Consider the following 15,611-nt stretch of genomic DNA (forward strand, 5'->3'; position numbering starts at 1 on the left):
GCAGTTCAAGTCCCAGACCTGGTGGCTAAAACTCACACCGGGCGTATGTGCATGTGTGCCCAAGATCCCGAGAGGAGAATGGAGAAGGAATTGCGATGTGGCCATCAGCCCTGGGTGGTGATTCTCGTTTTCTGTCTCTCTCTGCCTTTCTGGTGAGTGCAGGCACCCTATAGCAAAAACCTCTCCAAAAAAAAGAAAGAAAGAAAAGAAATTTCTAGCATACATATTTTGAAAAACAGGAGAAATTAATTTTAATAATATATTTTATTTAACCCAGTATATCAGATGTACTATTGTTTCAAAAAATGATCAATATAAATTATTATTGAGATATTCTGTCTTTTGGGGGGGCACTAAGTCTTCATAATCTGAAATATATTTTATACTAGTCACATTTTATGTACTCAGTAACCACATGTTACTGGTGATGACCACACTGGACACAACAGCTGTAGAGAAAGTGGCAGCCTTTTTGAATTTACTCCAAGATGCCATTTAAGATAGCTGCAAGGCACCAACTCCATGTTTTTCCCGTCAAAGTCAGCTATGCTATGCTAAGAAAATCCACCTGCCTCAGTCACCCGTCTGGCATGGATCTTTAGTTATTCATTACCTGAACTACCAGCAGTTCCAACTCATTGACTTATATAGCACGGCAATTCAAAAGCAATACATATATGACTCCTACTGCCAGTCCCAGCTCAAGGAACAATACTTGGTAAAAAAAGAATTGATGAGACAGAAATGATTGTACAGAATCACTGATCATCTCTTCCCACTCCCATATCTACCCCAATCACATATACTCTTGAAATAAATATGAGCGCATTTATGGGATACATTACTCAAATAGAATAGAAGGAAACCTGAGTTCTTGAATCAACTCTCCTTCGCTTTCTCACTCTCTCTTTCATAAAAAATAAAATAAAACAAATTCTTGGAGCAGAAAAGCAGTGACATATGAAAGGCTTAAAATCATCATGTTTCATTTTATATTATTGCTTTATGAACTGTATCTATGATTATGAAATTTAACATGAAAAGTTCTCCCCTGGCAAACATGGAATAGGGACAGTAGTAGTCTAGGATGAATGGCAGCTCTTTATAAAATGAAATGATACATTGAAATTTATGGTGAAAACAAGGGCAGACCTGAACAACAATAGCATAACCAGCATTTGTTAATATGTACTCTACCATACAAAAACAATAATTTATGCTAATATATTAATGAGGCTCTTTCTAGTGCCAATTTTACTTCCAGAATGACAATTCATGTACTTATTCTTTCATTTAACGACAGTTTATGGAGCACCTACTGTGAGCAATCCAGGGAGCTATCTGATGTCTGTGGATTTAATGGTGAACAAAATAAAGTCCTTGCCCTCATAGTACTCAGTTAGGGAAACAGATCATAAACAAAGAAATGACTAGTGGTAGTGACCAATAGACCATCAACTAATAGGTTGTATTATCCTTTGTCATGAAATATTTCTTCTTTCTCAAGAATGTAATACATGCTGCTTAAAATCTTCCTTGCAGTAATTTTCTTTTTCTTGTGTACTAGCCTTACCTTGTGAGCTTCTAGCGAGTTGTTTCCCACCTATCTCTCAATCCTTCCTGACTTTCATTTTGGCAGAGGCTACATTATTAGGGTGACCCTATTGGCTTAGGATTTAGGAGGCATTCGATTTAATAAAAACCTGTGCATGCATCCATACGATAACCCAATGACCCCACTGTATAGTTGGGGCTGTAAACTTTTGGTCCAAAGCAAGCAATTCAATTTAAAAACCTTAGGCAACCCCATAAATGTTGTAATTGCCTTCCCTTACTTCCCTGGCAAGACAAATGATAAATGGAGAATACTTCTCATATTTTGCAGTCTGAAGCTATGGCTCCCTTGCAAAAGGAGGTTTTTTAAAAATAAGTATGGACATTTTTTGCTCTGTAGACAGGGTGTAGAGATGTACATGAAACATTTTACAGCTATTAAGGTCAAATTTTCATCAAAATGTGTTATGAGCAGAGTTTGTCTTCAGTCTCCTTCCTTCATTCTTTTTAGTATCCCATTCCTTTTCTCATAATGTTCCCAGTTTGCTTGTCCAGGTGGGGCTCCCTTCCCAGGAAAGTTGTCTTCAACTACAAAATTTGGCCAGTGATAAAAATCCATTGTAAACTTACCTGTTAGCTGACCATTTTTTCCTTGAGGCCTTGCTCTGCTCAATGACAGTACAAAAAATGATTGGTGGTATATTAATCAAATAAATAGCTTTCTCCTTAGGTGACACCATAGGGAATGTCTGATATCAACTCTTTGATCTGCAGAAACACTTTCTATTTGGTTCATCATCCCTTATGGTGGCCTAGCTTGTGTGCTGGAGCAAAGCCAGAAAATCTGAGCCCTTGTTGACCTCTGGGATGCACTGCTGGATAATGGCCAGCCAATTGCTTCATGTCTCTGAGCATCATCTTCTGCATTTGAAAAAGAGACCAACAATAACCACCTTGACCTCTTGCAAAGTTTTCTAGAACAAGTACAAAAAAAGGAAAATATATGTAATCACCATAAGTAAAGGGTCAAGTGGTAGACTTATGAAATGAATAATTATTTTTGGTTATTTTATATAATATAGTAGCTGATTTAAAATATATAAACCTCCATAAGGACTAGGGCTAATGATAGGAGAATTTACTTGACCTTAGATATAGTTATCCATCTATCATGTTAGCTTTATGCCATTGACCTCTATCTTCTTTTGGTTCCATATCACTACAATATTTAAAAAACAAACCTCATGGGATTACTTTCGTATGTGCCATATGAAATTTTACTTTTGCTATTTATAATAATATGGGAAAAAAGGAAGTGAAGTAAGTGAAATATAGATTTCTAACAACTAAAATAAACCTATAAATAAATGCATTAAGCTCTTCAAGCCAAAAACATTCTTTAATTACTGATTAGAATATATGTAATCCATTGGCATTAAGGTTGTACAAAACTCTTGAATTTTGCTCAAGAATTGTAAAGTAGATAAAAATTTAATGCATTTGGAGTAATTGTTCTTTGGAAGGGAATTTAGAGGAGGATTAAATTTTGCATAGGACGTTTTTTATCTGGGTTAGTCCATACATAGGTTTCAGGGGGTCTGGGAACCAACTGAAGTTGTGTGAAATAGGGTAAAGTCTACATATTTTTTCCTGGGAAGAGACTTAATTGTTTCATCATATCCTTAAATGGATTTGTATCCCACAAAACATTAAGAACCAATTATATGACTTTAATCCCTCAATTTAAGAAAATAAATAAAAAATGTATTTTTATATGCTTGTTTAATTGTTAAATCCATGAATGTTATTAATCTTTTAATCTTGAAGACTTTGAAAATTAAAGGTTTAAAAAATTAAACAAAAAATTTAAAAATAAGCTTCTATTTTCTAGTTATTAAGGCAAACTTATTGAAAATATTCGTCTTTTAAATATCACTATTTCAATTTATCTATAATTATGATGTATTGTTATTCTCTACCCTTTCTCTTTCTTTCTGTGTTCTGGCTGCTGGTTAAGCTCCCTGTTTTTTATAGGATGACCAAAAATATTGGTGATGATGGAGGAGGTGATGACAATACTTTTAACTTCAGCTGGAAGGTGTTCACCAGCTGGGACTACCTGATTGGCAATCCTGAAACAGCAGACAACAAATTTAATTCTATCACAATGAACTTTAAGGTAGGAACAAAATTTCAAAAGATTGTTCTATATACATTTTTTTTTTTTAGAAATTTATTTATTTATTCTATGAGAGGGAGAGAGCATGCCCAACAGAATCTTAATGCCGTGATCCATCTGTGGCTAAGCCAGCCCTAGATCACAGGCGTAAACATACTGGAGTACTCACGGAGGTCTCTAGATGCAATCCTGGAAACTTCTCATATTGGGTCAGCCTTGCAGAGCTTTATATCTTTACCACTGCACCTCTGCCCACCTCGATGTTCTTTGTGATTCTAAAAGTAAAATTTTGGGAATTCCATATGGTATAACTATTGAAGTATATTGACAATTAGAAAAGAGATTAACTCATGGTTTCTGCCTACCTGGATCTGGGCATGGTTCTATTATGATTGGAAAATATCTGATGATGGATGATAGCACTATTATCCCTTGAGGACTTTTCTTCTCTAAATTTGGAGCTAAAGCAATGTTACTAGGCTGAGCCATGGTGGAGCATTCTGTTAAGACTATGCCCCACAGACTAGAACCACATGGACGGTCTGGGTTTGATTAATAGTCTAACCTAAAGGCTAGGCTCGGTGATACATACGTGCAATCCTATAGAGTCATGGAGGTTGAGGCAGAAGGATCACAGTATAGAGAATATTTGTCTTAAAAATAAATGTATTCTATTGGCTCAAAACAGGAAATCATCAGTAATCAGAGTCAGCTGTTTTAAACAATAAAACAATACTATTTACAGAACAAGCTAGTTTATTATTTAAAGTGACTCTAAAGGCAATTTTATAGTCTTAAAAATTACATTGAACAGAATTATCTTTAAGAATTCGGACTATTCTAGCGTTAAACCAATCAAGAGTTTATTTACAAGAATTCTTCCTTCTTTCATTTGCCATCACTTGTTGGCAATATTTGCCTTGTTCAGAGAATCCCAAATTTAATTTATATGTACACACCTTACATTCATTTTTTTTTTTTAATGGGCAGAGAGCATGAGCTTTCACCAGAGAAAGATAAATAGAGAAAAGAAAGAAGCCCCCCACCATGGGGCATGGTCATGCTGCAATCCCATCACCTTCTTTTCTCCATCCTGTTGGGATCTAAGGCATGTATGAACATGTACCTGGTATGTTTTTCAAGTCACTAGGTGAAGATTTGAACCATGGTTGGCCATGTGGGAGCTGGCATCCTTAGGCTATGGGGCTGGCCCATTCCTCATATTCTAATTTGCAAAAATAATTTCCAAGTTCATAATCCTTTTTATAGCTAAGATATCCTTTTTATTTTGTTTTGCCTGGATATAGGAAGCTATAATAGAAGAACGAGCAGCCCAAGTAGAAGAAAATGTCCACTTGATCAGGTTCCTGAGGTTTCTTGCTAACTTCTTCGTGTTTCTAACTCTTGGAGGAAGTGGATACCTCATCTTCTGGGCTGTGAAACGATCCCAGGAATTTGCACAGCAAGATCCTGACACCCTTGGGTGGTGGGAAAAAAATGAAGTTCGTCTCTGCATGCTTTTTATGTGCTTAGAGCCTGATATTTGCTATTTTGTGTTTTTGCTGAAACACTAAGTAAGCCTATCCCTTGCCTGTGCTCCCTTCTTTCCCTATAGTTAACCAACTCTTTCACATTTCCCATTTTACTTTAGTCTTATTTACAAATCTGTGCTATTTTTTATGTTGTGTCATGATAGAAAGTGAGAGTCAAGAGAGATAAGAAAACATATAGTCCAACCAGTACATTTTACAGATGCAGATGATAAATCTCAGGAAATCAGACATTGTGTTTACAGTCAAGACTTAGTAGACTAACAGAGAACCTGGGAGTGTTAATTTCAAGTCTGAGGCTCTATGTTGCTTTCCCTGTATATCCGTTATCTGTCATGGAAAGATCAAATTGTTGCCTGGATTCTCTGATAAAGCCTGAATTATCCCACTAGAGACAGATTGCAAATCGTGGCTTCCCTTTATTTTCTCCCCTTATTTTTCACTAAGGCTTAAATGCACAAGTCCATCTCCTCTTCTCCCCTGCCTTACTTTCACTCCCTCCAAATGATATTCAAGTAAAGAAGGCCAGCTCTTTGCAAGTAATTAAATTTTCTGATTGCTATTTTGCCTTCAATGTGTCTGCCCATCTAGTGGTTTAGAGAGATGAGGTAGATATTTAGAATCAGGAAATCATTGGTTATGAACTGTAATAGCATAAAATGTTGACATCACTTTAAACTTGGGCATTTTCAAATATGCATAGACTTAGCCTATATATAGATATAGATAGATAGATACAGATATAGATATATTTTGGAAAGCCTTGTCAGCAAATATGTATATAAAGATAATTCTTTATAAACATGATTTCCTTTAAAAATTTTGGACAGTAAATTCTATAATCTATTTATAAAGGGCCAGCAGGTTGCATAGTGGTTAAGGCACTATACTCCCAAATGACCCACTGCAGTTGGAATCTCAGACCTGGCAACTTAAAAATATTTCCAGGTATGTATGCATTAATGCCCCAAATCCCAAGGAGGAGGATGGAGAAGGGATTGCAGTGTGGTCATCCCCGCTGGGGGTTAATTTCTCACTTTCCTTCTCACTGTCTCTCTCTGGCAAGTGCATGCACCCTATGGCATAAACCTTTTTTTTTTAAAAAAGACTCTAAATAAAAAAATTCTAGATATTTCAGAAATTATGACAATAGAAATGGGGAAGCATACATTTAAGAGACTATAATATCACAGGCATTTCATGGAAACTATAAAATAGAAATCATTGGGTAGAGGATTTTTATTTATTTAAAACAAAGGACCACCTTGAAGTACTTACTGAGTTTACCTTCAGAATCTTCCTTATAATTGTGATAGTACAATAGACAAAATGATAAAGCAGCTTTGGCTCATACTGATCACATTTTTATATAAATGAACCATACAAAAGAATAAGTAGTTGATTATCATTAAAAAGATTATACTTTGTAAGAACCTGTTTAATATTCACTTTACAGGACCCCTGAGTCCTAGAGACTAATGAAGATAATATTGTGAATTCATGAATAACTTTACAAATTTGAAGAAACCAAATTTAATCTGCCAAATTTTTATGTTAGGCTGAAATTATATCATGCTGATTTTATATTATGTCATGCTGAGTTTCGGATCCTGTTGGTCATACTTATATAATGTTCTTAATAAAATGTTTTAAAATATTGCCAATTATTTTCTAAATCTAGTATTATAGTTATAATCATTCAAACATGGAGTCCACAGGGAAAATAGAAAACACTTAGGGGTGATGATTTAAGTCCAGATATTTGGTAAAGATAGTTATCAATTATCTGAAATGTTTTTTCCTGTTGCAAAATGGCTTAATTTAGACTAATAATAAATCATAAGGGTGCCAAACAGTCAGGAGATAAGAACTCTATATTTTCTACTTTTTGTATTTCTCTCTCCACTCTCTCCTGCCTTATCCACCCTGTGCATCACGGTCTTACTGTTGACATTATAGACCAGTCTATCATTTTTGAAACTTTCTACCTTGGCTTCTTTAATATTATGCCATGCAGGTTCCATTTGTTTCTCTGAATGTCCCCTATTTTCTTGGATAAACTATTTAATTTTTTATTTTTATCTCCAGCAATTTGCATTCTTCATGGTTCATTTCTTTTAAAGAATTATTTAACTTTATTTATTTATTTATTTTTAATTTGACCAGAAAGGGACAGAGAGAGAGAGAGAGAGAGAGAGAGAGAGAGAGAGAGAGAAAGAGAGAGAGAGAGAGAGGAAAAGTTAGAAAGCAAGCTTCCAGATCCAGTACTTTAACCGCAGACTGCCCTGTGGGAGTCCAGCATCCTTAAGCACCATGTCACCTGCTGGGCCAACATTTCATTGTTTTTAATCCTGAGTTCCTGAACTCATCTAAGAGAATGCATTTATTCTAACTGATTACACTAGCTTATATTCTTATGGTTATCAGATTAGTATTTCTATTGGGTCATGGGAAAGTTATGATGCATTTTTACATAGAAAAACATAGAAAAATCCATCATGACTCTTCTGATGACCTACAGGTGAGCTCTGTTCTCAAACATTATTTTCCACTTAATCTTGTTATAAAGTGCCTCACTATAGCAGAATCCATCACCATGTAGAACAGTATGTTTTCTGGCTACATAGAGATGTAAACTGCATCCCTCACTATCCTAGGAAACAGCCTAGTGCTGCTGGTGCAGAGTAATACTGACACCATTTCATACACATGCATCTCTGGAGAATGTGAGTTGAATATTGTCTATTGTTTCATTGAGGTCCAATTCCAAATGTATGAAATACTCTTTAGTCTTATAAAAGATGAAAGGAACCTAGCTGAGAATCTTCCAATAGGAAAGCAATAATACTTTTTAAGCACTATTAACGTAGTTTGTCCTTTGTGTTTCCTTGTAGATGAACATGGTGATGTCCCTCCTGGGGATGTTCTGTCCAACACTGTTTGACCTATTTGCTGAATTGGAAGACTACCATCCCCTCATTGCTCTGAAATGGCTTCTGGGACGCATTTTTGCTCTCCTTTTAGGCAACTTATATGTATTTATTCTTGCCTTGATGGATGAGATTAACAATAAGGTAAATCTGATCAATTTGTTCATGCCCTCTTCACCTTGTTAAATTTTGGGTCTCAAGGATGCCAAAACTGTCTCTGAAAACTCTATTGTCTTCATTTTTGTTTCCATCTCTTTGCTTTTTAGATAGAAGAGGAAAAGCTTGTAAAGGCCAATATTACCCTATGGGAAGCCAACATGATCAAGGCCTATAATGCCTCACTCTCTGGAAACACCACTGGGTCACCCTTTTTTGTTCACCCTGCAGATGTACCTCGAGGACCCTGCTGGGAAACAATGGTAGGACAGGTAATGTCACAAACAAAAATGCATGGCAATTAGTGGGCCAAAAAAAAAAATTATTTCCTAAGGATGGTCTGGTTTTAAAAATTGTTTATTAATAAGAATAACTACAATTTATTGAATGTTTACTATGGAAGGACTCTGAATTTCACATGGATTATCTTACAGAGTCATTATATCCATCCATCCATCTCTTCAGGTAAGTGCTATTTGTATACCTCTTTTACAGTTACATATAAAGGATAGTTTAAAAATGGTGTGAAATGGGTCCTATATATGTCATAGTAGTTACATTGCCGGACTCACACATCACAGTTCAAGTTCCGGACACAGTGACTTGAAATCATGCCAGGCGTGTGCGCATGTGTGCCCAAGAAAGGATTGTGGCATGGTCATTTGCTCTGGGGGTTGAAGAGGGTGATTTCTCACTTTCCCTCTCACTATCTCTGTCTCTCTCTCCCCAGTGAACACATGAACCCTAAGGCAAAACCTTTCCAAAAAAAACAAAAGGTGTGAAATGCTTACTACCTATGTGTGTTATAGTAAAGCACCCAGATTTAGATGTAAATAAATATTTACAAATAAATATTTACATGGAATTCTATTTAGTGTTACTTGTTTGCTATAAAACAAAACAAAAGCAAAATAGATACTTTTTGGATAACATACTATTACTAATTTTAGTAAAGTCAGTTTTGTCAAATAATTTTTCCTTAAGAGTTAATTGTTTTTTTTTAAATTTTTTATAAAGGGTTTGCCAGAGGTCACTTTCTGGAGAGAGAAAGAGAGAGAGAAAGTACCCCTCACCCCCATTAGGGGATGGGTACGCCATAATCCCTTCTCCTACATTTCTACATCCTTTTGGGATTTGGGGCATGTACGCACATGTGCCTGGCAAGTTTCTTTCTTTCTTTCTTTTTTTTTTTTTTTTGCATTTGTAATAGAATATTTACTTGTTCACATACATAATCAAGTTAGTGTGATTTTTTTTCTTCCTTTTTAAATTTTTTTATTATCACCATAATCTTCTTTATATTACATTGGATTACATATATCTTTTCTATGTTTTCCCCAATCATTATTTTTATTATTCTAATTATTTTTTAAAATAGTCAATCGCTATTTCTCATTTTTCTTGTAAAAATACTTTGCCCATCATGAAATACTTCTCAGACCAATCCAGTTGAGAATACTATACATGTCATCATCAACAGTTAATAAGCCATATCTGTTTCTCACTAATGTCCTGCCTCTCTATTGTTCACTTGCTATCTTTCTCTAACCTCTTCTCTTCACTTCCCCCATTCCACACTGTCCTCACCTAGCGTGAGTTTAAGCCACCGAGTTTAGGACTCGAACCGCGGTCGAGTATGTGGGAGTCCAGTGACATAGCCATTATGCTAACTGCTGGTCCCCCTGAAATGTGTTTTTTTTTTTTTCTGCAATAAACATGGATGTGCAAGCACTTTTCTGACTGAGCGTTCTCCTGTCTTTTGGGTAAATACCCAGAAGTGGGATTGCTGGATCAAATGGTAGTTCTATTTGTAGATCTTTGAGGAACCTCCATATTGTTCTCCACAGTGGTTGAACTAGTTTACATTCCCACCAACAGTGTAGGAGGGTTCCCTTTTCACCACATCCCCGCCAACACTTATCACTTTTTATATTCTTAATCTTTGCCATTCTGACAGGGGTTAGGTGGTATCTCATTGTGGTTTTTATCTGCATTTCCCTTATGATGAGGGATGTCGAGCATTTCCTCATATGCTTTTTGGCTGTTCGTATGTCTTCCTTAGAGAGACTTTTGTTCAGCTCACTTTCCCATCTTTTAATCGGGTTAATCATTTTTTTTCGCATAAGGCACTTGAGTTCCCTATGTATTCTCGTTATCAGTCCCTTGTCTGAGGCATATTTAACAAAAATATTTTCCCATTCTGAGGGTTGTCGGTTCACACTTGTTACTGTGTCCTTTGCTGTGCAGAAACTTCTTAGTCTAATATAGTCCCACTTGTCTATTTTAGGGATTATTGCCTGTGCTTTGGGAGTCTTATTTAAGAAGTCTTTGCCTACTCCAATGTCTCCCAGAGTTTCCCCAGCATTTTCCACAAGTAGTTTTATTGTCTGAGGTCTTAGGTTCAGATCTTTGATCCATTTTGAGTTGACTGTTGTTAGGTGAAAGATGGAGGTTCAGTTTCATCTTTCTGCAGGTGGATACCCAGTTTTTCCAGCACCATTTACTAAAGTGGTTTTCCTTTTCCCAATGGATTGACTGATATCCTTTGTCAAAAATCAGTTGGCTGTAAGCTTTGGGGTTATTTCTGGGGTCTCTATTCTCTTCCATTGGTCCACATGTCGGTTTTTATGCCAATACCATGCTGTTTTGATGACCACAGCTTTATAGTATATCTTGGGATCAGGAAGTGATATGCCTCCTACTCCATTCTTCTTACGCAGGATTGCTTTTGCAGTACAAGGTCTTTTATGGTTCCAGACAAATTCTATAATTGTCTTTTCTAGATCTGTGCCTGGCAAGTTTCTCAAGCTGCCAGGTCTGTGTCTACATGGAATTCTATTTAGTGTTACTTGTTTGATATAAACAAAATAAACCCCCAAAATAGATTCTTTTGTGAGCACACACTAATACTAATTTTAGTAATGCCGTTTTTTGCCAAATAATTTTTCCTTGAGAGTTAAAGAAAATACTATCTTTTTTAAAGTTTGCCAGAGGGCACTTGAGAGAGAGAGAGAGAGAGAGAGAGAGAGAGAGAGAGAGAGGGAGAGAGAGCCTCCCCTTGGGTATGGTTATGCTGCAATCCCTTCTCCATTTCTATACCCTTTTGGGATTTGGGGCATGTACACATGCATTCCTGGCATGTTTTTCAAGCTTCCAAGTCTGGGACTTGAACTGCACAATTGGCCATGTTGATCCAGCTGCCTTAACATACCATGCCACAGGCTGGTGCAAAAATACTATTTATTTATTTATTTATTATTCATACATTAAATTGCTATACATCATTTAGATAGTAAAGAGACTTTAAGAAGCATGATGTACACCTCAGTCCAACCCAGTTGAGAATACTGTACACATCCTCATCAAGAGATAATAAACCATATCTGTGTCCTACAAGTGTCTTACCTCTCTATTTTTTCCCCAAATTTCCTTTCCTACACTCCTCTCCTCTCACACTCTTTTTCCACTTTGTCTACAGTGTCCATTACAATTTTTAATGCTTTTATGTTCTCCAGTCTTTCAGTCTCTACCATAGAGCATGGACAGTAGGTATATGTTAAGTGGAGACACACAATGTCTCTCTTTCATAGCCTTATTTGCTTTGCTCAGCAACAAATCTTCCATATTCATCAACTTTCTATCAAATTCCAGAGCCTTGTTGTTTTTATTTATGGTTAAATAGTATTCCATGGAGTATATGTGCCACAGTTTTTCAGTCCATTCATCTGTTTGTGGACATTTGGGTTGGGTTGGTTCCATGTCTTAGCAATCATGAACAATGCTGCAATGAATATAGGTATGCAAGTGCTTTTCTGACTGAGTGTTCTCCTGTCCTTTGGGTAGATACCTAGGAATGGAATTGCTGGATCACATGGTAGTTCTATTTGAAGATCTTTGAGGAACCTCCATATTGTTCTCCACTGTGGCTGGACCAATTACATTCCCATCAACAGTGTAGGAGTATTCTCCTTTCACCACATTCCCTCTGGCACTTATCATTATTATTTTTTTGATCTTCACGATTCTGACTGGGGTTAGGTTGTATCTCATTGTGGTTTTGATCTGCATCTACCTTATAATGAGGGATGTTGAGCATTTTTTTTCATATGCTTTTTGACTGTTTGTATGTCTTTCTTAGACAGTTGTTTATTTAGCTCATTTTCCCATCTTTTAATTGGGTTAATCATTTTCTTCTGTGTCAGCTGCTTGAGTTCCCAGTGTGTTCTGGTTATCAGTCCTTTATCTGAGGCACAGTTAACAAAAAATTCTCTCCCGTTCTGAAGGTCATTGATTCACTCTAATTATGGTGTCCTTTTTGTGCAGAACCTTCCTAATCTGATATAACCCCATCTGTCTATTTTGGGGATTATTGACTGTGCTTTGAAAGGTCTTCCTTAAGAAGTCTTTGCCTACCCCATTGTCTCCCAGAGTTTCACCAGTGTTTTCCACCAGTAGTCTTCTAGTTTGAAGTCTTAAGTTTAGATCTTTGAGCCACTTTGAGTTGGTTTTTGTTAATGGTGACAGATAGGGGTTCAGATTCATCTTTCTGCAGGTGCATATCCAGTTTTTACAGCACCATTTGCTAAAGAGGTTTCCATTTTCCCACTGGATTGACTGCTACCCTTTGTCAAAGATGAGTTGGCTGTGTGTTTTGGAGTTTATTTCTGGAGTCTCTACTCTGTTCCATTGGTCCTCATGTCTATTTTTGTGCCAATATCATGCTGTTTTGATGATCACAGTTTTGTAATATATTTTGGAGGCAGGAAGTGAGATACCACCTACTCCAGTATTCTTGCACAGGATGGCTTTAGCAAAACAGGGTCTTTTAAGGTTCCAGACAAATTCTATTATAGTCTTTTCTAAATCTGTGAAGAATGTCTCTTGTAATTTTATAGGGATTGCATTAAATATGTAGATTAATTTGGGTATGATTGCCATTTTGATTATAATAATTCTCTCAATCCAGGAACATGGGATTTCCTTCCACTTTTTAGTGTACTTTTCAATTTCCTTTTTAAAGTTTTCATAGTTTTCCTTGTAGAGGTCTTTGACTTCCTTGATTAGTTTTATTCCTAAGTATCTTACACTTCTTGGCTATGGTAAATGGGATTATTTTCTTCAGTTCTGTCTCTGTCTGCTTGTTGTTCATATTTAGAAATCCTGTATGTTTTTGTAAGTTAATTTTGTATCCTGTCACTTTACTCTATGCATTTATTACTTTGAGAAGTTTTTTCATGGATACTATTGGGTCTTCTATGTATACAATCATGTCATTTGCAAACAGAGACAATTTCAGTTGTTTTTTTTCCTATTGGAATGGCTTTTATTTCCTTCTCTTGTCTGATTGCATTGACTAGGACTTCCAGTACTATACTGAATAGGAATGAATAAAGAGTGGGCAGCCTTGTCTTGTACCAGTTTTTAGTGGAAAAGCTTTCAGCTTTTCCCCATTTATTATGTTATCTATGTTTTTTTTATAGATGGTTTTTATTATGCTGATAAATGATCCTCCTATGCCAATTTTACTGAGAGTCTTGATCATACAGGAATGTTGTATTTTGTCAAATGCTTTTCCCACATCGATTGAAATGATCATATGGTTTTTACCTTTTTTTTCTGTTGATATGGTGTATTACATTTATGGTTTCATGTATGTTGAACCACCCTTACACTCCTGGAATAAAACCTACCTGGTCTTGATGAATAACCTTTTTTAAATGCTGTTGAATATGGTTGGGAAGTATCTTATTGAGAATTTTTTCATCTATATTCATCAGAGATATAGGTTTGTAGTTTTCCTTTTTTGTGGTATCCTTATCCCTTTGGGGAATGAGGGTAATGGAAGCTTTATAAAATGAATTTGGAAGAGTTTCTTCCTTCCGGATCTCTAGAAACAATGTGAGTAGAATGGGGATTACCTCTTCTTTAAAAGTTTTATAAAATTCATCAGTTAAGCCATTGGGATCTGGACTTCTGTTTGTTGGGAGGTTATTTATTACTGATTCAATCTCATTGCTTGTTATAGGTCTATTCAGGCTTTCTATGTCCTCCTGAGTCAATCTTGGTAGGTTATATGTGTCCAGGAATTTGTCCATCTCATTCAGGTTTTCTTCTTTGTTGGCATATAGTTGCTCATAGTATCCTCTAATGATGTTTTTATTTCTGTTATGTCTGTTTTAATGTTGCCTGATTCGTCTGCTTTATCTGGTTTCTTTCTCTCTTCTTCTTAATTAATCTAGCTAATGGTGTGTCAATCTTGTTTATCTTTTCAAAGAATCAGCTTTTGCTTTCATTTATTTTCTGTATAGTTTGCTTATTTTCTATTTCATTTATTTCTGCTCAAATTTTTATTATTTCTTTTCTCCTGGCATTTTTTGGATTTTCTTTTTGTTGTTGTTGTTTTTCCAATTCCCTGAGGCATGATGTTAGGTTGTCCTATTGCCACCTTTCCATATTTTTCTTGAATGCACCAATTGCTATGATCTTCCCTCTTATGACTGCTTTTGCAGTGTCCCATGAATTATGGAAACTTGTGTACTCATTAACATTTGTTTCCATGAATCTTTTGATTTCGGTCTCTCTTTTTTTTTTTTTTTGAGAGGTTTTTGCTATAGGGCATGTGTGCTCACTAGAAAGACAGAAAGTGAGAAATCACCCCCCCCACCCCCCACCCACGGGGAGATGGCCATGACACATTTCTTCTCCTCCAGTCTCCTATCAGGATCTTGGGCATGCATGCACTTGCACCCAGAGTGAGTTTAAGCCAGTGGGTCCGGGACTCAAATCACAGTAAACTACCTGGGAGTCCAGCAACATAGTCATTACGCCAACTGCTGGTTCCTTGATTTTAGTCTTAATCTCTTCAGTAGTCATGAAGTCATTCAGAAGTAGGTTATTTAGTTTCCATGTATTTTTGTATTTTTTGAGAGTTGTTCCTGAGATTAATATCAAGTTTAATTCCATCATGGTTGGAGAAGATGCTGGCTATAGTTTCTACGCCTTTTAATTTGTAAAGGGTGGTTTTGTGCCCTATCATGTGGTTGATCTTTGAGAAAGTACCATACAGGGCAGAAGAAAATGTATATATATATATATATATATACACACACACACACACACATACACACACACACACATATATGTGTAAAGTTCTATAGATGTCTATCAAGTGCATCTGATTTATGGTATCATTTAGGTCCAGAATGTCTTTGCTTTTTTTTTTTTTTTTTTTTTTTCTTTGCC

At 36.0% G+C, this 15,611-nt stretch overlaps 1 protein-coding gene across 1 annotated transcript in view; it reads left to right on the top strand.

Annotated features, from left to right (window-relative positions):
- Positions 1–15,611, top strand: part of TMC1 (transmembrane channel like 1) — a gene marked incomplete at its 5' end in the record, with an annotated part of 129,539 nt that overhangs the window by 74,677 nt on the left and 39,251 nt on the right. The window contains 4 exons of the mRNA XM_027768365.1: positions 3,589–3,733; positions 5,041–5,235; positions 8,178–8,357; positions 8,480–8,641. Coding sequence (XP_027624166.1) covers positions 3,589–3,733; positions 5,041–5,235; positions 8,178–8,357; positions 8,480–8,641 — 682 coding nt within the window. The remainder of the gene's footprint in view (positions 1–3,588; positions 3,734–5,040; positions 5,236–8,177; positions 8,358–8,479; positions 8,642–15,611) is intronic.

This window comes from Tupaia chinensis, unplaced genomic scaffold, assembly GCF_000334495.1.
Source record: "Tupaia chinensis unplaced genomic scaffold, TupChi_1.0 Scaffold146052_1, whole genome shotgun sequence".
Taxonomy (NCBI): domain Eukaryota; kingdom Metazoa; phylum Chordata; class Mammalia; order Scandentia; family Tupaiidae; genus Tupaia; species Tupaia belangeri.